This window comes from Cololabis saira, chromosome 10, assembly GCF_033807715.1.
Source record: "Cololabis saira isolate AMF1-May2022 chromosome 10, fColSai1.1, whole genome shotgun sequence".
Taxonomy (NCBI): domain Eukaryota; kingdom Metazoa; phylum Chordata; class Actinopteri; order Beloniformes; family Belonidae; genus Cololabis; species Cololabis saira.
Window position 1 is genome coordinate 38,918,074 of NC_084596.1, and position 22,055 is coordinate 38,940,128.

Sequence of the window (22,055 nt, forward strand, 5' to 3'; positions counted from 1 at the left end):
GACAGATTCAGTCCTCACTCAATACTGCTTAATCTACTATATGTTTTTATAATTTCCATTGTGCAGGATCTTGCTGGTCAAACAGGTTTTCCATCCTCAATATTTTAAGAATATGACTGCTGTTGTTTGAACAATATTATTCTTCAAGTAATGTGTTGCTGTCTGATATTGGTGTTACTCTGACATCTTCTGTCCTCATATTTAATTGCATTTTCTTTCCTACACAATGGTAATTTTTATTGATTTGTACTAATCCACTGTTAATCATAATGATGTTTTTCAAAGTACTCGATCTGCTGCAGTTTACTGCAATATAAAAGGTTTCCACCATCCATCTGACACATCTGATGTTCAATCAGCCTTGGCCCATAAATAAATCTGGCATGTAATTGGTGATTCTGTATATAGATATACACTGTTGCGCATAATGTCAATGTTTTATTCCAACTTTATAAACATCAGTGTGCATGCTCACTAATGGAACTGGTTTACTTTTCAACATGTGCTATTTAAAAAAAAAAAAAAAAAAAAAAAAATGTCATGCAGTCTAATGTCTTGATTGGCTGTGATCATCCACACACTCGTCTGATTGATTCCCCCATTTTCCTTTGATCAGCCTCATGTCCTCACCCCTCCACCTACTCATCCACCCTGTTGTGGCGTGTGGTTGGTGGGAGGTTGTATTGACCAGGGGACTGGTTGTCTCCCCAGGTCTCCACCTCGAACAGCAAGGCATCAGACCCCTCCACCCCTGCCGCCAAGGCCAGAGTGAGTCCCTGCCACCTCACACACCAGTACATCGTCCTTCTTCCCCTATGCATTCACCACCCATTCTATATACACCCAGGACACAACACACTTTTATGTTTATAACTACATGAAACTGACAATTTGACCATCAATTCCCCTTATTTATATTTTTCATGGGAAGTTTTGGGAAAGAGCAATGGCTATTTAAATACATTTTCACGCATTGAAATCAGTCTCAATAAACTAAACACTGCATCAGATCTTTTACATAAATGGTAGCACCTGTCCAATAAAAAAAACCTAGCTGTGGCATGTTCCAGATTTAATATTTCCATTTTAAGACAGACAGATTGAAGGTAAGTTTGTAGCTCACATCACTCTTTTTGGAGTCAGTGCAGTATTGATCATGCTTACAAAAAAAAGAGACAGCGATGCCAGCGTGACATGCCACTTTCACAAACAGAGTTTTTAGACAGCCATATCTACATTGGTTTGCAGTGATTTTCTTTTAAATTTGACAGAGAATCAGGTATTTGAGAAATTCTCCATACTTTTCATTTATTCTGCACATCCTGACATTCATTTCATTCCTATTGACAGTATTCTCTTTCTAGGTTGACCAATACCATTATTCTCACCTCCATATACATACACACTTTATGAAGATCACCCAATAAGTGGCTGACTCTGTTCAGTGTTGCTGCTGCCAAACAGATTTGCACAAAGTCCCAGCTGTTTTCCTTGTGCTGCCCTGAGCTCGACCCACTCTGACCACTAATTATTCTGCAGTTTTGGGTAAACGACCTCTAAATGCCTTTTGCACCATTCTACATGCTGTTGTACACTCCATAAAGAAATACAGTTACAACCAGAGTTAAAAGAAAAAGAATTCCTCTTAATCTTTAGAATTACATCATGACTGGGTACATATGTGTTGAAACAGCTGGCATGGGTCTCTGTAAGTAAGTGTTACCCTCTGGGCCATTTCTTTCAAACTCCCATTACAATCACAACAAAGAAAACTGTCTTATAAAGCAAATAAAAAAAAGTTAAAGAAATAAACAATCCATAGTTTTGGATTTAACAGTTCAACTAAATAAAGTACCTTTATTGGATCACAGACTTATGTATACATGCATAAGTAGTTACACGGGGATTACACCATTTCTTTCAACTTGTGGCATCCCATCAAGGATGTTTTAGTAGTACAGTATTATTGGTTTGAGGGATATTGTAGAATCCTGCTTGAAATCAGTTAGAGCGCTTATAATTTGCTATTACAGAAGAAAAAGCTGTTTCTAGGCTGCTGCTCTTTCGGTGTGTGCATGTGTTCACGTGTGATATGTATGCGTGCTAACTGCTCAGTGAGTCATCTGTTGCTGGTGCCACCTGCGTCATCATGCCATGTTCATCCAGGAGAAGGAGACTTGGAAAAAAAACACAGTAATTGGAGGAAGGCGTCTAACATTTGCAGCATAGGAAGGATTTTCCATTATCTGAGGTTAAATGGAGGGGGGGGGTTACTCGTTATTCTAGAGTGGTTCCTCTGGACTAACAGCGAGCTTTCTTGATCAAAATGAAATGTTTTATTAGTCATTAGGAGGTAAGAATACTGCCAATAAATTATCTTTTCCACCCACACCATGCTATTAATAATACAAGTAGCTTCTTAGATGCAATTTCAAAACAAAGAAACGTATTAAAATGCCACAATTATAGAAAACCCATCTTTGCAGCAGAAACTAATTTAGATGCTGGTAGCAAATATTGTCTTAGGATCAAAGTACACTTTCTGCTTATGTCAACTGTGTGTGTGGGTGACTTGTTATTTATCACACAGTTTACTTTGTAGTAAGGCTTAATGCATTACCCAAATAGTAAATACACAACCATTACAATATTACATCTCCTTTCCAAGTTTGCTTGCAGCTTTAATTACAATTTGAAGTCGATCTACCAAGTGAGACTGCTGAAGAAAAACACATATTCACAAATTGAGCTGCATTTATTTAGACTATTTATATGTAAATGGCGCTAGACCTGAACTGTCAGTGGGACTTTTTCCTTCTTTTTACCGGTAATCTTTACATTGAATCTTTTCTCTCTCATTGTAAGATAAGGTCAATGAAACAGGTTTCTCTGTTATTTGATTGATTTGATTGATACTTAAAGGACAATTCCTGTGTTATAATAACTCCAGGTCTATTATTAGATGGTGACAAGCGTATTGCTTTCATTAGGTCTGAAATAAATCAAACCATATTTTACAGTAGTAAGAATTAGGTATGTGTTGGCAGCAAAATAGCTGTTAGTGATAGCACAGAGGGAAAATAAATGTCACACAGCTTCTGACAGACTCAAATTTATATCAGCATGTGTACAAAAAGTACAAATAAAAAGGACTGTACAGGAATCTCCATACATCAGGGGTCGGCAACCCAAAATGTCGAAAGAGCCATATTGGACCAAAAACACAAAAAACAAATATATCTGGAGCCGCAAAAAATGAAAAGTCTTAGAATGAAGGCAAATGGCGAAAGTCGAAATGTCGAGAAAAAAGTCGAAATGTTGAGAAAAAAGTTGAAATGTGGAGAAAAAAGTCGAATTGTCGAGAAAAAAGTCAAAATTTCGAGAAAAAAGTTGAAATGTCGAGATTAAAAAGGAAAGGAAAAAGGAAGAAAAAAAGAGAAAAAAAGGAAAAAAAGAGAAAAAAAGAAGAAAAAAAGGAAAAAAAAGGTCAAACATTTTTGAAAAATCTCCAGGGAGCCACTAGGGCGGCGCTAAAGAGCCGCATGCGGCTCTAGAGCCGCGGGTTGCCGACCCCTGCCATACATTGTCTGCCACGCTGTCATTATTCTCTACAAGTGGATTAGTAATTCGTGTACGGACCTACCAACGAGGTACAAGAGGACTAGGATTGTTTTAACTCTTGAGTTGACCTTTAATAAAACATATTTAGACAGGTTTCTTCTGTTTTTCAAGCAGCATCTGTCGCAATATCACCAATTGTCCAGCCGATTATTTTGTTGCATGTGCTCCATTTTCCACTGTTCGTTTTGTGGTGTAACTGTGGCTCACGCTGTTAATGGAAGAACTCTCTTGTTATTCAGTCAGTATCTCCATCTTCTTGCATGTGTACATACAATTCATAAGAATTTGCTTTAGAGATCTGTCTCATTCATCATCACCTAAAGCCATACTTCTACTCCTAAATAATGTCTTAAACACTTAACTGCATTATCCCATAACAGTCCCTGAACTATTTAGTGACTTTTATTTAACTGAATAACAGATCCTCTTCCATAGTTACAGCATAAGGCTACTCTGTTTCCTGTCAACTTATGCTGCAAGCTGATCTGCTCTTTTCCGCTGTTCTTGTCTGCCTATCACACCCTTCTTCCTTTCTTTTTATTGTTTCCTTTCTTCCTTTCTTTCTTGCTTGCTTGTTTGTGTGTCTGCTTGCCTGTCTTTAGGTTCAGATAATGCACAAAAAGCTGGACTTCAGCCACGTCACCTCTCGCTGTGGCTCCAAAGACAATATCAAACATGTCCCTGGAGGTGGCAATGTAAGTAATTCTGGAGCTGGAAGCAGGCCGGAAGATCCCCATCACATCTGCTTGATATCCCTTTTGTCAGTAACCAAAGAGGGGAGTTCAAGTTCAAAGCCTTCAAATTAGGCTCATCGTTGGTAGATTTTGTTTGTGTGCATATTACACCACATTTAGTCAGTCCAGCTCAAACATGACTGTTTGAGCTGGACTGACCATTTTTAGCCTTACTTAAACAATCAAATTATAATGAGCCAGGATGAATTTTAATCAGTCTTATGTACTATCCATACACTCTATCCTTATTTGGACCTCTGTAGACAGATTTAGAAAATGTAATCTCAGTATCCATTAGGGTTGGGAGGAAATCGGGTTCAACTAAAAAGCCCTCTCTTCCTGTATCAAACATTCACATGAAAGCTGATCGTTTCCAAAGTAACTAGGACTGAATGCATTTTAATTAGCACATCAGTGGCTTCCACTGTTTGCACTTTTTGATTGATTTTACTCTAAGTGAACTGGCCACAGGTCTGTGTGTCCACCCTTCCAGATTTTGTTTCCATCTGCTACAAGCACCTGCTCCACTATCACGTCCCATGTCTTGGCTGCTCTCACAACCACCATTTTGCTGTCTTAGGCCAGTTAATAAAACAGAAAAAGGTGAACGAGCTCAGAGTTCAGTTTTTTAACGAAAGAAACGTTTTCACACCCTGTTGTTGACTGCATGATTTTGTGATTCCTGAAAAGACTGGCTGTACTTCTGTGTCACTAAAACACATTTCTTTCGAGTTATAACGATTCTTATTCATCTTCATCATGACTGCATTGCTACACATAGTAACTGAAAACGCTGGGCAGCCCTGTTTCCTGCAGGTTTTGTTTTCTCTTGCCGTACACATGATGCAGCACATGGACTGCTCGTATTTTCCTGACATGGGGGCAGCTTGGTCATGTGATCGCTCTCAAGAATTGATATATTCACATCTGCGTTGATCCCACCAGTACCTCTTGTTATCTGCACCACTGTTCATTATCAATTCATCTAGTCTTTTTAATGTATTATTGTTTTAAATATACAACAGGAAAACAAAACAACATAACATCATAGAAAAAAGAACTATGAACAAAAGTTGTTATCTCTTTACAAACCGTACAGATCCAAGGTGCTTCATGTTATTTTCTCATCTTCATTCAATTTATTAATATACATCTCATTTTTAGTGCTAATAAAGAGTGGGAGCTAAATAGATGGATTCCCATTCAAAGAGATGACATCAACCGGCGATTGTAATGATGATGAGCAACAAAAGTAGTATTAAGGAATGGCTTTTGAGTTTTTGAAGAGCTACGATAGGCAGAGGATCTTTTAGTACAGTATATAAGATAAAATCATTTGGAGGGATTTCAGCTTATGGGTTCGAGCCTAAACTGGATATTTCCTATCTCCAAAAATGCATGACACTGCACCAAGAACTGTTATTCATTAATATCTGATATAAACATAGACAGGGGATTACTGCGGGAAACGTTGGTTTAACTAACAAAGGCCTTTCAAATCAATTTTGTGCTAAAATGAAAAAAAAATGGGCACACTTTGAATATAGAGGAATTATCAACATATCTGGGCTCAGAGGCACGTGGGCTATACCTTTACTCCCTGGAGATCTATATTTTGGACAGATGAATCTGTATTCCGGATCTTTTTTTGGCCTCAGATCAAAGTCAAAACAGACAGTTTGTGTTGTTATCAGCTACATGTCATAAAGCCTGACTCTGTGATGGTTTGAGGTTGTATTGGTGACCTTGGAAAATGTCATTTGCATTTGCGTGTCACCAGTTTGAGGAAACTGGGGACAACTTTGAAACAAAAATGTGACGACAACCCTTTACCGATTTACATCACAAAAGATGTAAAAGGTAATGTCTGGAAAATTTGCCAATGCAACTCGCTGACAACTAGAGGGAAATGCGCCTCCATGCATACCTAAAACACCAGTTACGTATTCTGAATATGCGTGATACAGTGCGTAACTATCAGAAATAACAGTTCAGCTGGCTACATACTGTATATTTGGGTCTGTGTTTTTATGATACTTCATTCTCCATAAGATGGTCCTTTTTGTTAATCTCTGAATGCTTATTTAAGTCTTTATTATTAGAATGTAGAAATGATTTTCAACATTTAAACAATAAATGCTTGTAAAAAAGGATCAACTCCAGAACATTGAAGACATTTTTGCAAAAGGGTGGGACAAATTATGTGCAATGCTTCATCACTTCAGATCCTCAGTGCAAAAACACCTTTTAAGTGTTTTAAGAACCAGTGACAAAGTGGTAAAACTGTCCCAACCTTGTTGGGAATGTGCTGCTGTCATAAAAAGAAAAAAAATGTGAATAATAATAAGATAAGTAAAGCAATTAAGAAAAGCATGAAATATCTTTGAATTACACAATAAGAAATAAAGATAAATTAAAGTCAAAAATCAGTGTTTTTGTGCATTTTCAGTCAAATCCCAGATCTTTCTGATTAAAGGTTATAAAACCAGAACACACATATAAATCAATTAAAAAAAAAACATGCTAGTATCTTTTTTACAGCACTTTTATCCACCTCAAGTAAGCAAGCACTGAACAACATGGAGATATACAATCTGACATGCTAATGTCAGATTGACAATACCCATGACAATACCACATTTAGAGGAAATCATAACAACCTCATTGGATTTTGAACACTCATATTCTAGTTTTGTGTATTTCCTAAAATCTCTGGTGTGTTATGAAACAAGGATATGAATATTAATGTGAGCAATCAAGCATTTAAATATGTAATTTCATGAAGAATGTGTCCTGATAAGCTGTATCTAATCAATCATTCAAAAGGTAAAGATTGATTTGTGTAGTGCTGCTCGTTCAATCGTTCAGCAGACATGTCAGGGGTAGGAATACACACACACAAACACACTCATGATGTCACAACAGTCTAATAACTGGCTGTGCCTACATTTCAGTTATATGCTGTTGTTATTGTATGCATAAAAGGAGCATCATTTAACATCTCAACAAAACAAATGAAAAAGCACCTCCAGTGACAACAGAGTTCAAAAAAGAAAATGAAGCATCATTTATAGTTAGTGAAGGATTTGTTGTGATGTACTCTTTATGCCACTCCTGTGGAGTATTATGATGAATTCTGATATTTTCCTAATGTAAATAAAGTGGCTGTAGAAATAAGCAACATTATTTTGTCTATGTCCTCTCCTCCAGGTGCAGATCTTGAATAAGAAGGTTGATGTAAGCAAGGTGACATCTAAATGTGGTTCCAAGGACAACATCAAACACAAGCCAGGTTTGACTTTAAACTTAGGCTCTCCCCTGGTTTCCTCCCTCCCAAGTCTGTATTACTCTACACTAAACTTTGTCTTCACACCAGGTGGCGGTGACGTGAAGATCGAGTCCCATAAGTTAAACATCAAGGCTAAGTCTAAAATTGGATCTCTGGACAACGTGGGGCTTGGCAATGGACAGACCAATGGACACAAGGTCAGACTTAAACTCAATCAGTGGCATTTTCAGCTCAAACTGCATGTCATTCTCTGTATTTGATGAGTCATTGTGTTCCCACTCACTCACACCACTAGGTGGTGTGCAAGTTTAAGGTTTGTATGTTTCAGTCAGACACCTTTTTTTGTTTTCAAATTCTGTCCACCTGTCTGTGAATGCCCTTGCCATCAACTATATTTGGCTGCAGGAGGAGAAAACAGAGGAGAAAACATCTTCACCCCCTAGTGCTACCCCCACAACAGCACCGGCAGACGTTACTAAGGCAACAGCACCAGGAGGCGTTGCGAAGGAGAATGGCACGAAGGAACCAACACCCACTCCTTTTGGGGGAGCTGGACTGAGGGAGCCCCTCAATGTAGAGAAACGTATCACTGAGACAAGTGGGTGTAAATACACACACAGACACAAACACACTGTTAAAAAACACTAATGGGCTAAATTGTGATTTGAACCACCTGACCATTTGTTAAGCAATGGCTGCTTTACTTACTGTTGCTACACATATCAAGTTATCCTCTCACATGACACACAGTTATAATATTAGACGTTCAAAAAAGGATTGAAGACATTAAGAGCTGGGTTCTTATTTGTGGACAGCAACTCAATTCATCCAAAACATCAGCCCACTAAACATCAGGTAGCATGTTTCAACATGTGCAGAAGTCCACATCTGCACATACACTCAGTTACGACACTATCGAGATCAATAGCAGAGACAGTGAGCAGTAAGTACTGTGTTTGCAATTTCACGTTAAAAAAAAAGAAATTAAATTACCTACACATTGTAATACAAAATACTGATCAAATCAATAATTTTAGATTACTTTCATGTTGAAAATAGAAAAATATTGGACTATTATACAATAGATATAGAGGCAGACATCAAATTATTCCCTTTTTCTCATTTTTAAGCAAATAGAAAATATTATATGCAGATAAAATCAGGGATTTCAAGTCTCACACTCAATCATCACTTTTCACCAAAATAATAAACCAAATCACAAATATAAACCAAATCACTGCACAGGTGTTGTCTTCAACCTACATAGGTGGGGAATTTGTTGATAAAGTTGCAGTTATAAAATCAGGAATTTTATATATTTTTTGTTTTTAGTCTTACAAGTTTTACAGTGCTGATTTTTAGTCATAATTTAGACTCTTTTTGCTGTTTTACATTTAAAACAAAGCTGAAAAGCATTTAAATAAGAGCTGCTTTGTTGGAACTTTGTCTGCTTATTAATGTACAGTTCATATGACACTGATAGAAGTCAAAGACTAACCTGAGAGCCGGAAAAGGTACTTTGTATGTTCATCATGGTCAGATGAAATTACTGTTACAGAAACTCTCAAAACAAAATCTACAGGTCCTGTGTGTAGTCTACAACATGTTGGATACTTTTTCTGTTTCTGTTTGTTTATCTGTATCTTTAGTCAAATATCACAACAAAAAGGACAAATGTAATAGAAGCTATTGATGAATGTCTCCCTCCTCTACATGTCTGCTGCAAGGGTAAAAATAGCTTTCAAATGAAATTATGAGGAAACCTGGAGAGTGAGGACTAACTATTCTTAGTGGATAAATTCATCTTTGGCACTGCAGCAGACCTCCAGACTCTTTGAAGTCCAGACTCCAGGAACCTTGTTTGTGAGATCAGAAGGAGAACAGACTTTTCCCACCTGACAGTGCTGTCAAACATGGTATAATTGATGGACGGCCGTCACGCTAGTGTCAGAAAGAGCTAGAACTGCACGGTCTGTAATTTAGATAGACCTGCTTCAGGTGGTCACAGACTACGTTTACATGCAGTCAAAATTCGGGTTATTGCTAATATTCCAGTTACTGAAACATTCAGAATATTCCGTTTACATGCGTGAACAAACAGGGTTATCCCTGTATACATGGTAATTAATCATTTGGGATATCCCGATCAAACCAGCGGAGAACGTGATGACGCAATTAGCCTCATTTCCGCTTCTTCTTCCTGTATCCAAATTCAAAACAAATGCTGCTTCGCGCAACTTTTCGCTCACCTTCTTGTAAATCTGGCTATCCCGGTACTTTCTACCGTCTACAAATGCAGAAATGTTCATATCCTTTATTACATTTATGAAGTGATTAGTCTCCTCCTCACTCCAAAAGTGTGGCGTGGTCTTGTGTTTCTCCGTGTTTAGAAGAACTTCCTGGACTCAAAAGACCAGGATTCCTTGTGAACAGAACATGCACAGAAAACAAATTCCTGTTCCGTTTGATGGGGATATTCCGTTTGGCATTTACATGACTGAATATTCGGGTTTTAAAAGGAGGAACCCAGGGCTCATATTCGGGTTTTTAAAAACCAGAATATGAGCAAATTCGGGTTATTCAAAGGGGTTATTGGTGTTTACATGGCCGTGCAAATTCGGGTTATTGCCAATATTCGTGTTTTAAAAGGGTTATTGAGTGCATGTAAACGCAGTCACTGTCTGGTAAATAGAGGCCATCTGGCTGCTACAATTGAAACACCAACGCAATCTTGCATCATTTTCATCAGAGTTTCTTTTCCTTTCTTGTTTCTTGTTTCTTGTTTCTGAGTTCATGTTCTTGCTCTCAACAGACTGAGTCTCAGTGACCTCCAGATTTTGGCAGGACACGCATGGTGCTCACTGACCTGCCAACCAACCGACCAACCAACCTACCACGGCGCAGTCACTTTCCTCTGGCCCCGCCCTCCATCTCGCCCACCGCAGCACCAAACTGACCGATCGTCTCTCAGTGTTCCTCTGGGGTCCGCTTGCCAGCTTCCTGCTTCAAACAACCCCAGCCTTTGACCTGTCAATGCCCCTGGGTTGAGTTTGACCCGCTTGGTGTTTATCTGTGTGTCTCTGTGTCGGGTTTCAACAGCTTCTTATCCGATAAAATACCTTTTGTTATCACAGAATTACAGGCTTCAGCTCTAAACCCAAAAGCTTACATCCTCAGCACAGACAAACTCCATTAATGATAACTGAGCATGGCCACCTTTTTCATAGATTGTTAAACCTGACTCTTACTACTGTTTAAACATTTGTCACTGTTATGAGGCTGTGCTCTCATCCCTGTGACAGGCCTTCACATCCCGGAACCCGCTTTATCTCCAGACCTTGTTAGGAGATCTGTGCTGATGCGTCTTTCCTTTGCGTTTCTCACAGATCCTGTTTCCTCAGATATCTCATTATTGTTGTCATTCTACAGATCATTACACACAACTTTACAACACTTCTCCAGCCATTGATGCACCGGTTTGTTTATTCGAAAGTAATTGCAATTATGTTTCTATAATTAAAATAATTATTCTCACAATGGTTACAGAGAACACAGATCTAATCTTGACTGTTGATGCGACAAAGGGAAATGTCTTGCAAAAAGATCCAAAAGAAAAATGAATAATAAGTGCATATGATCTATAGAAAACCTCCTACAATGTAACCGAATTTCTCATTTTTAATCACACACAGTGATAGCTCAAAGAAATCTAATGTTAGAATTATCATTTAACAACGGTTAGTGGAAAGTAACCATCAATTCGGAAAGAGGAGGGATTAAAAAAAGAATAAAAGGCTGAAGATCCTCTGAGTAATCTTGGCTCAAATTGGAATTGGCACTGAAAACAATTTTTTGAACTTTAAAAGCAATTATTTTCCACTCCGTCGCAGGATCTAAATGTATACATCACGGGGTTTGAACACAAAGGAGAGATCAACAACATGAGTGGCTGACTCTTTATGATAAATATAACTGCTGGAGTTAAACTGCTCACTTCTTCACCTTTTAGTCACCAAACATGAGCAGACTGATAATTGGTGTGGTGTACGAAGCTCTCGTTTGAGAACTGCTTTCCATTGACTCAAGCATGCACATTAACCAGCAGAGAATGGAAGAAAGTATAATAGAGAACATACATCAGTGCCGTGATATATGGTTCAGTTTTATGCAAAGTAATACCAGTCAAGTAGTTTCATGACTAGTCGGCATGATAGTATTTGCCAATGATCAATAATGATCTTTCATGACAGTGCTATCCATTGAAGGAACAGACAACTGGTGTTAACAGTGGAGAAAACTGTCATTGCCTGTTAATTATGTTGCAACATCAAATTCTATTTAATACCAATGTATTGAAATAAGAAAATCAAAACACAAATTTAATGAAAAAGAGCAGGAAGGGGAAAGATTGTCAGAAAATGTTCTAATAGGCTCAGTGTATGTTACCTCTCTTCTCAGTGAGAGACTGACTTTATGTGCAGTTATCAATAGAAAATAAAACAAAACTGAATAAATGGCAAATTACTGAGAAATGTAGCACGGGGCTGCTTTCGGCTGGAGTATTCAACCGTTTAAGTATTTGTGGTTAAACCACGTAATACCTAGGTTTGAGTATTACCCTTATCTGAGTGTAATAAGTATGAAGCTGTACCTGTCACGGTATTTATCATTATGCAGTGTTTTACATTCAGTGGAGGAAGCTGAACCTGAACACTTTGACTACGATCAGTCCAGGTCACATGGTCTTAGCACAAGCCCATACTTCTCTGGATGTTTCAGCACTGCAGGCTTTGATGAAAGAATTGTAAAACAACAACAGTCAGAAATCACCACAAGAACCAATGATGGCAGTATAATCTCAAAATCTTTAGTCCGTATGTCTGGATACTCCCACTTGATTTAACCTGGGGTTGGGGCTGAGGGGTTAAACCCTTTTACATACATACTACTCTATTTTCCTACAGTCTTTGCTTACGCTGAAATCGACCCATCTCTTCCTCTCATACACCTGCAACTAGCCTGATACAGATCTATCATTTACAGTTGGGATGAACAACATCCTCCTTCTCTTGCACACCTGTGTATGTTCCTGTTCGTCACCCCAGCAAAGGGTCATGGGTGTGCAGAGCTGCACCCTCCCTTTAGCACATATGTGAAACTTAATAATTCCCCACTCATGCACACACACACACACACATACACAGATATAGCTATATAGCTTGTTAGTGCATGAACACATAAACACTCACACAAACAACGATATGATTCTCACAAATCAGCACCTTGTGATAAAAGATTGATCCTGATAATGAACAAATTCCTCCGCGCTGCACTAATACTGTCCGTATGTTGGTGGTCCACACTGCTAAAACCAATGATGAACTAAGTCGGTGTCTTGTTCCTATCCTAGTCATTCTTAAACCCTTTCCACATAGGCACATCCATTTGCTCTTTTTGTGTCTCTCTCCAGCTTTCTGACAGCAATACAGTAATCATGACACAGAAGGCCTCCAGTTACCTGCACATACACATTAAGCACAGACAGACAGAGATGGACAGACAACCACTAAAGTCTCCAGATAGCTCAGCGACAGGAGCATGTTCACCTGCAGCGAGACTATGAATTAAGAGGAATAATGTTACATTCATGGCAAACCTGAAGTTGGAACTTTCTTTGCAACTTTGGACTGACGTATACTAACTAGACTTTGTCTGGTAGGTTGAAAGTACTAAAATCTCCTATTAAACCACCTATAGCGAGTATTTAGAGTAGCAGATTATCAAGCTTCTAGTTATCTGCCTCTCTGTCTGGCACATCTTTGACCCCACATCTGTCGTGTAAATAGTTAGAAGTAAATAGCTTTTTCAATGCAGTCTTGTCTTTTTTTTTTAAAAATCTTTTACATTTTTGCGCAACATTTTTCATTTGTTTTATATAGGATATCACTGAATATACTAAAAATATTAAAAGCATGCCATTTTTGAATGTTGAAATAAAAATGATGATAATAATAATAAAAACACACTGGACAGCGGGAACTGCCCAGCTCCAAAATGCCATGAATGCAGCAGTATTTTAGTGAGGCTGTTAAAAGAATGACCAGCAAATACTGTTGTTTGGATCATTAGGTGGAGTTTCGAGCTGTCTTTCTAGTCAAGTAAACTGTTTTCTAAACCAGAAATACATATTTGAGCATAGTATTTTTTAGACGGTCACAGCACGCAGTTCTACGAGGCCTGATGGCTGCCACTTTTACTTAGTTTACACATTTATTCAGCCTCTAATTGTCAAGGCGATTCCTCTCAGTCGCCTATGCTGTAACTTGAGGTATCAGTTAAATTCACTTTGAAATTAAATTAACTTTTGAGCATATCCATTACTGTGGTTTGATTTAGAACAAAACATTTGTGAAATAAGTAGAAAAAAATGAATTAAGGCCACTCTGCCCACTGCACATTGAAGCCTGGGATGGTTCTCCGCTGAAAACACTGAAGGATTTGTGACGTTTCTGTGGCGTACTGCCGTAGTTGTCAGATGTGTGACGTGTTACTACTGCATCCATCCTGTAGAGAGCGCTGCTTAGCCTCTGGAACACTGATAGTCTGGCTCCGTGACTTAACTAAAAAGCTTATTGGGAAACCTTGACATCAGCATTAGAGAAGCCACAGTGGACTTTCATATTGTCCTCATTTAATCTAGCTCTGTTTTTGTTGTGTCTGGAACAGCTAATATGATCAAAATCACATGGATCATGTACAGTTCTCCAACAAACTCCAAAGTCTTGTGCACTTTGAACACAGTCTTGTTCCTTTCTTGATGCACTCAAGTGATATATTTGTACTCAAATCGCTTTACTGTGTATTGGTAAAACCTCGTCAGCTGTGTTCTGTGCGTGTGTGCTTCTGGGAACAAAACAGTCATGGTAGTTAGGCAAACATAATAATCTGTGAGCAGGTGATCAAAGAGCTTAGACAATTAACACTAGACCACTAAAAGCACCGTGTAAGCATATTTGATATTGATACTGTTGGTACTTAACACTGTTCCCTTCTAATCATGCTCATCAGTTACCTGAAAGTAGCACACGTCACATGACACATGGTGGAACATATGTGAAAATTATAACGATAATGTGAACCTTTTTTTTTAACTAGGAACAGAAAAGTAAAGGTCTGAAAGCACTTTGATAAGCACTGGATTGTGTGTAGAAGAATAAGAACACATTCTTTGTTTGTGGGAAGCTCATTGTGAGAGTGTGTGACCCCTTGAAGGGGCGGTCTGCTGTTTATCTTGGATGAACACTTTAGGTATCCCTTTAGTTTAGTGGATTTTAGTGGAACTTTGGTCATCGGTGTTGTGCTGTTGGCTTTGATGGTTAAATGCTCAGATATCCAGTCTGCCCTTGTGTTGTTCTCGTTAACGTTCACTGGTTCTTACATTCTGGCCAAGCTGCAAAGTCACATTCATGAGGTGGTCACATGAATGTTTATGGTAAATTCGGTTTAAATGGATTTAAATGACATGAATCAAAGAAAGATTTTGTAGCAGAGGACAATTATTTATAAGTGTGATTAAAATGTATGGTTCTGCATTATTTCTTCTGTTCCACATATGGGAGCTGAAGTTCAAAGTTGAAGTGAAACTAAATGTCAAATCCTAAAAAAAAATTAAATAAAAAAAGCACTTTTATATGCTATTCAAAATCACTGCTAATCAACTACTTTTCATCACTGAAAGTCCAAATTCTAGTGTAAAGAGAATATAGTGCAAAACATTAAAATAATAATAATTAACTATTTGTTCAATGAACCATGGTAATCAGTAAACAAACCAATGGTTTAGCTTATCTATTAAGGGGGATAATAACCACAAAAAATATTAATCTTTACTTGAGATCATTAATTTGGGGGCTAAAGATAAGATAAAATAAGATGTACTTTATTGATCCCAGGATTGGGAAATTATTGGCCATAACCAGCATTATTTACAGGGAACACACAGTGACAAGCTCAAAATAAAATATAAAAAAGGTATAAAGGTACAATCTAAAAGTGTCTATACATATTTACATCGTATACATTGGGTGTAAGTGTGCAGCAGAGATTAAGAGTAATTGTGAAAATGTGAGAATGTGCAAATATTGATACATTAAAGAGAATTATTGTACAAGGTTAGAACAACCAAAATCACAAAAACGTTTAGATAATAAAACCTTATTTCGGGGCAACTCAATCTGAAAATATGTCATCATTCAAATATGCAAGGTTGTGTGACATCACAAACCCAGATCAACGTTGAACTGACCATCTTCCCTGTTTTTATTTCCACCCACCTTCACGTCATACTGATTTGTTGTGTCTCTGAAGAGGGTAATATAACAATCTTAACACAAGTTACAGAAATAAACAAGAGCATCAACTGCAGAAGACGGCAGGGAGTCACAGACTCTGACACTGAAACTTAGACATAGACGAAAAGGTTGCTTTTGAGTTGTAAGTATCTCTTGGTGTTTGGATTGAATACTATCAGTAAAATGTCATTACTACCTGAGGAAATTTTCCTCAACTTTTGAAGAAGTGTACTACAATCACAGGGATTTGATTAGGTTTAAAATGGGATTATTCAAATAGTATTCTATGAGATTAGGGCAACATTGCTTTGCAGCTTGGACAAAGAGTAATAATCGGATTCACTGACATCTACTCACCACTGTCTGATTCCCCAAATATAGTGCTTGAACAACACCCTTCCACTAGTATCTCACTCTGTCCCTTGTATATAGATACCAACATGTTTTTACCCCCCTCCCCCCATTTTATCCCTCATATTAATTAAAAAGAAAAAAAAGAAAAAAATTGTACTTCTTAACAGGGTGTTGTGGATGTTGCCGGCTAAGCGTTCACGTTCATAAACCTGTTACTGTTTAGCTTAATCATGGTATTATAACAAGTCGGAAAGCATAAGAAAGGGAAAGTGTACTTTTGCTTTTTTTCAGAGTCTGCCTTTTTTCCACCCAGAAAAGGGCTGCTGATATTTCAAGAATGTTTTTAAAATGTATCAAAGATGCAAAGACTATGAATACATGTGTGAGGTGCGTCTCTGTTCTGTTCTGGAAGATACAGTAGGTGACACATAGAAACACAAACGGCCCGACTGAAACTGAACAGCAGGATGGGAGGCAGTGTGAGGTCGTGGTAAACATGAACCTGATGAATTACACTACACAGGCTTTGCAGAGTAAAAACACTTGGGTTTATTAAAACAGGAGGTTAGCGATATGAGTGGCGTGAAATGCACTGACTAGAACTTGCCAGCTCTCTGTTCTGCCTTCCACTACAGTCAGACTAACAATAACCAGTTTTTGTCTTTTGGCATGTGGTATTATGTCGTTTCCTGTATTAGACTGCTCCTATAGTGACACCTTGACATACCTACCAACACGGGACTGAATTAAGACAAGTATTGGACCAAATTATCCTCTCAGTTTGAATGGCAAAAAAAAAAAAAAACGGATGAAATTTTGGACCAATTTCTGTTAACTACCAAAGTTAAAAATTCCTGAATTCTTTAAGTAAAAAATTAAAGTTGGAGTGTTGGTAGATATGTACCCGGAGCTCCTACAGAGGCTTCTCAGAACTACAGCACTGAAAAAGCAGCAGATTGTACTTGTGTCAAATGTTTAGCCATTGCTGGCCAGTCAGTAAAATCACTGATAAAGTTAAAAGATGGTGTAAAACTGTACAATGTAAGCTGTATTTTGATCTTTTGCCTACCTTTGCATACCAGTTCTTACATATGAAAACAGAGACAGCACACAAGCAAGTCTTCTTTTCAGTGCTGTGGGTGGATCCTCTGTAGTGCGTGCTGTATTATTGTGTAGGGCACAACACCATAGTAAGAGCATGCAGGAGACAACAATAAAAATGCTGGTTGTTAGAGACATTCGTTCCTAATAGGTAGTGCTCATCTCCCCCTACAATTCTGAATATTTGGTATGAAAGAGATGTTCGTTGTTATTAATTGTTAACTAGTGATGTGAATATTAATCATGAAATAAAAAAAAAGATGAGCAAAAGTTTGGACAGTGTCGCTGCTTTGTCATTACATTTTTTTATTATTTTTCCACACATTATTGTATATACTTAACTTGGGTTTTAACTCCGTGACTGACCACCAGAGATTGTTATCTGGACTCTTGAGCATAACTGTAGTATTAGTTAAAACACATTTTGCAATTATTAGTTACAATAAACATAGTGATTATTAGTTATTCGATGGCCACAGATCAATGGGTAGCGAAGTTTGTACTCCTACTGATGAGCGTGTGTGCACGTGCGTGCATGCATGGATGTATGCGTGCGAGACCTACAGTAGTTCAGACCAAACATAGATTTAAACTCTTTTTAAAAAAACTGTCCCAATACAGATGTTTGCATTGAATAAATCAAGTGTTCAAAAGAGCCAGAGTCTGGTACTTTCAGTTTGTTTCTTATCATTTATTATGATAAGATATGATTATGATTATGTTATTTAAACTTTTAGCCACAGATAGAAAGAAAACTAAGAGCAAAGGGCAATATTATTACCTATGGTAATAATATATATATATACACCTGTATATTATTACATGAATAAATAAGAGCATAATACAGGGGTCTCCAACTCCGGTCCTGGAGAGACCTATCCAGCATGTTTTAGGTGTCTCCCTGCATGAACACACCTGATTCTAATCAATGGTCGTCATTGACTTGTCATCAAGGTCCGGACAGTTCTGTTGCGGACACAGCTCCTTGTATCATGGTGTGCTGAAGCAGGGAAAGATCTAAAACATGCTGGATAGGTGCTCTCCAGGACCAGGGTTGGAGACCCCTGCTGGCATAATATGTGTCTGTATTGGTTCAATACGGAACGCAACTTTTAATTCCCAATTACGGAACAATTCCGTATTTCAAGGGACGGGTGGCAAGCCTACATAAACCTGTCCAAGCCATCAAGGGGTTCCACAGGATTGCAGGTGATTGATGTGGAGATCTGTTAAATTAATTTTATATTATTCTGTGCTGCGGTGTTGAAAAACATGTTCAAATTCGCCGTATGCGCGTATTAAAATCTCTAATTCCATTTGGGTGAAAAAGGACACGGCGTGAAGTACGTGGATCTTCAGATGCAAACTAACGTTTCCTCAAAGGGATTTTGTAAATTGAAATGATAAATAAAGTTTAAAAGAAAAAAAAGAAAAAGTATGTTGCTCTTTTGTTGTCGCCGGTTGCCATGGTGAATCCTTGTATCAGCGCTCTACTGATGATGGCTTTTTATTTCCCTCACGCACGAGCTTAACTCCAGGTGAAACTACTTAGAGTTGAGTAAATTACCTCAAATCCGCTGTTCTGTAACCGAAAACTCAGAGTTTCCGATCTCAGAGTAGATCAACTAAGAGTTCAGGATTAGACTCAGAGTTTGTTGAACCTGCTTTGTGAAACGGACCCCTGGAAGTGGTCATCATGGAGCTGTAGCTCCCGAATGAGCCTGTATTCCCCCAAATCCTGTCTTGCCATGAGGATTTCATGGACTCATACCCTCCTTGCTGCTGCTGCTTGTCTCCTCCTCCTCCTCAGAAGAAGAACTAAAGCCAGGGCTTTTCTTTGAAGCAGGGACAGATACATTTTTCAAACCAGGCTACTGTTCGTCCAAACAAGTGGGAAAAGGGCGCCAGACTGGAAAAACTTTTTTCGGTCGCCTAGCAAATTGCAAACCGCGCTCTATGTGAAAGCAGCTTTAAGCGGTGAAATAATAAAATGTTCAATTCGGGCAGTCAGGCGCAGCGCAAACCCCGCGGCAGGCGCCCTCTTGCGGGCCGCCGAGCTCGGCGATGGAGCGGTCTGCTCTTGCGCCACGGTAGCACATACACAATGAATGGGATTGCCGACGGCGGTCTGCGCTTTGCACCCTCTATGTGAAAGGGGCTCCTTTTAATTTAACATTATCCTCTTTCTTTGGAAGCAGAATGAAAACGCAATCCTTACGTTACATTCAGCCTGCCACAAATATTTTAAAAGGAAGTGAACCATCCCTCTAAATCAAACTGCACGTAAACCCAAAAAGCCGAAAATGGCGGGCGCAACAAAAAAATCTGGATTTATAAAACCATTTGCAGGCAATGTTCGCTTTATAAATCACATTCCAGCTGGAAGGTTGTGCAGTTGAATCCGCCTCATATCCCGCCCTCTACACACCCATTTTTCACCAAGAATGGTGAATGCAAAGCACCTGTCGACTATATTTGCATATAAATGAACCTGCCGATCAATGGTGTTTTACACTCAAAAATCATGGCAGGGAAGACCAGAAAGCGAAATTTCGCGGAGACTGAGATCGAGATGCTCGTGGATGAGGTGGAGGCCAGAAAAACAACATTTGGTGGTTACAGTAGCGGCATTACCAATAAAAAGAAAGCAAGTGAGTGGCAGCATGTCGCTGCTGCTGTAAACGCCGTGAATGCCACGGACAGATCTGTGGCTGAGATAAAAAAGAAGTGGTCCGACTTGAAGGTGGAGGCCAAGAGGAGAGTGGCCCGGCACCGTCAGAGCGTGTCTGCGACAGGTGGGGGCCAGTGCACACCCGAGCCCACACCGCTGGACACCAAAATAGCCTCCATAATTGGAACGGCCAGCGTGTGTGGTATAGTGTCGGAGAGGGAAGGAGACGCCGATTTGGCGGAGACCACAGAGGAGAGCGGTAAGTACAGTTTTATCCATTTATTAATATACATCTTAACAACTTGGGAAAAGGCACATTGGACTTTCTGTTCTGTCCTCAGTCATTCTCCAGTTGGAAGCAGTGGATGACGAGGAGGTTCCGGGCACGGCGTGGTCTGGCACCGCGGCTGCAGGCCTGGCTGTCCCCCGCACCAGTGCGCACAGCAGCAGAGCGCATGGCGTACCTGGAAGTGGCCGCGTCCTGACTGAGGCTGTGCTGCAAACACAGAGGGACATGATCAGCGCTGTTAACGATGTGAAGAATGAGCTGCAACAAATTCGTGCTGTGATGAACACCATGTGTGACGTAATGTCCGACATTGCCGGCTCAATTAAAAAACTTGTGCAGTAAATGTAACATACTTGTCTTCTTACAAACGCTGCATGACACATTCACGGAGTCTTGCTCCCTGTTGGTATTCCTCATGTCGGCTGTGGCTGTGTGTCGGGTTCTCGTGCTGTGGGGGAGGGAGGCCGGGTGGCAGTGCCACGTTGTGCAGGACACCACATGCCCTGATGATCTTGCACACCTTTGTTGGGTGGTACAAAAGCATGCCCCCCGAGCGATCTAAACACCTTCACCTGCATTTGAGGAGGCTGATGGCTCGCTCCACAATGGAGCGCCCACAAGCATGAGTGACATTATAGCGCACCTCCTCTGCGCTCTGCGAGTTTGTGAACGGAGTGAGGAGCCATCGCCTCAGGGGGTAGCCACTGTCACCTGAAATGTATAACATGAGAGCAATTATAAGTCAGGCTTTAGTTAGAATCTCTACAATCTCTACAATGGTGCAGCGCCGGCCTGCAGTCTTCTTCCTACTGTGCGTCAGGATGAATGAGTCATGTGTCGAGCCAGGCCACCGTGCCACTATATTCGTCAGAACCATGTTCGTCTCACAAATAACTTGTACATTGATGGAGTGCAAATTCTTACGGTTCACATAGACAAATTCATTGTCGCTCGGAGCCCTTATAGCAATGTGAGTGCAGTCAATGGCACCGATTACATTTGGGAAACCTGCCATTGCTGCAAATTGCCTTTTAATGTTGGCCTGTTCACCCACAGTGTAGGGAAACCAGATGTATCGACCGCTCATTTTAATAATGCCATCCAATACGGCTGGCATTATATCGTTCAGTGACGGCTGTGATATCCCAGACCTAAAGACAGAATTTAGATATTATATCGTACCTCAAAAGGGGCTTTAGGCAGAACATGTAACATTATTTATTGTTAATCAAATACATACCTGTCGGCTAATTCCTGCTGGAAAGAGCCGGTTGCCAGAAAACCCAGAGTGGTCAGCACCTGTATGTGCACCGGGATGGCGCGATTCCGGCTGGTCGGTCTCTCTAACACTGGTCCCAGCACATAGATCCAAGAGCACTGCTCTAGGGAATCTAAATCGGCTTATTAGCCAATCATCATCATGGGCCAGGAAATCTTCATGATCCCTGAATGCTCTCTCCATCCTGATCCTACCATTTGCGTGATCCTCAAGCAGTGCCAGCGCATCCATTGTGCAGCATTACGCACGGCTGTCACCACGCAATTTATATTCTTACTCAGCAATTAGACTGATTGTTACACACCTTGTCACGATTAATAATTAATCTGGTGCTATTCACCACTCATTTGAAGATAGAAGTATGAT

General features: G+C 39.5%; 1 protein-coding gene across 5 annotated transcripts in view; it reads left to right on the plus strand.

Moving 5' to 3' along the window:
* The window catches only part of map4l (microtubule associated protein 4 like), a 127,160-nt gene extending 109,437 nt beyond the window's left edge, over window positions 1–17,723 (plus strand). For 3 of the 5 annotated variants that reach the window (XM_061732855.1, XM_061732859.1, XM_061732856.1), the window contains 6 exons: window positions 712–768; window positions 4,224–4,316; window positions 7,566–7,647; window positions 7,732–7,841; window positions 8,050–8,242; window positions 10,457–17,723. In XM_061732855.1, coding sequence (XP_061588839.1) covers window positions 712–768; window positions 4,224–4,316; window positions 7,566–7,647; window positions 7,732–7,841; window positions 8,050–8,242; window positions 10,457–10,461 — 540 coding nt within the window. In that variant the 3' untranslated portion in view covers window positions 10,462–17,723. The remainder of the gene's footprint in view (window positions 1–711; window positions 769–4,223; window positions 4,317–7,565; window positions 7,648–7,731; window positions 7,842–8,049; window positions 8,243–10,456) is intronic. The other 2 variants (XM_061732857.1, XM_061732858.1) reach the window with 2 other exon arrangements.
* Window positions 17,724–22,055: the final 4,332 nt, after the last annotated feature.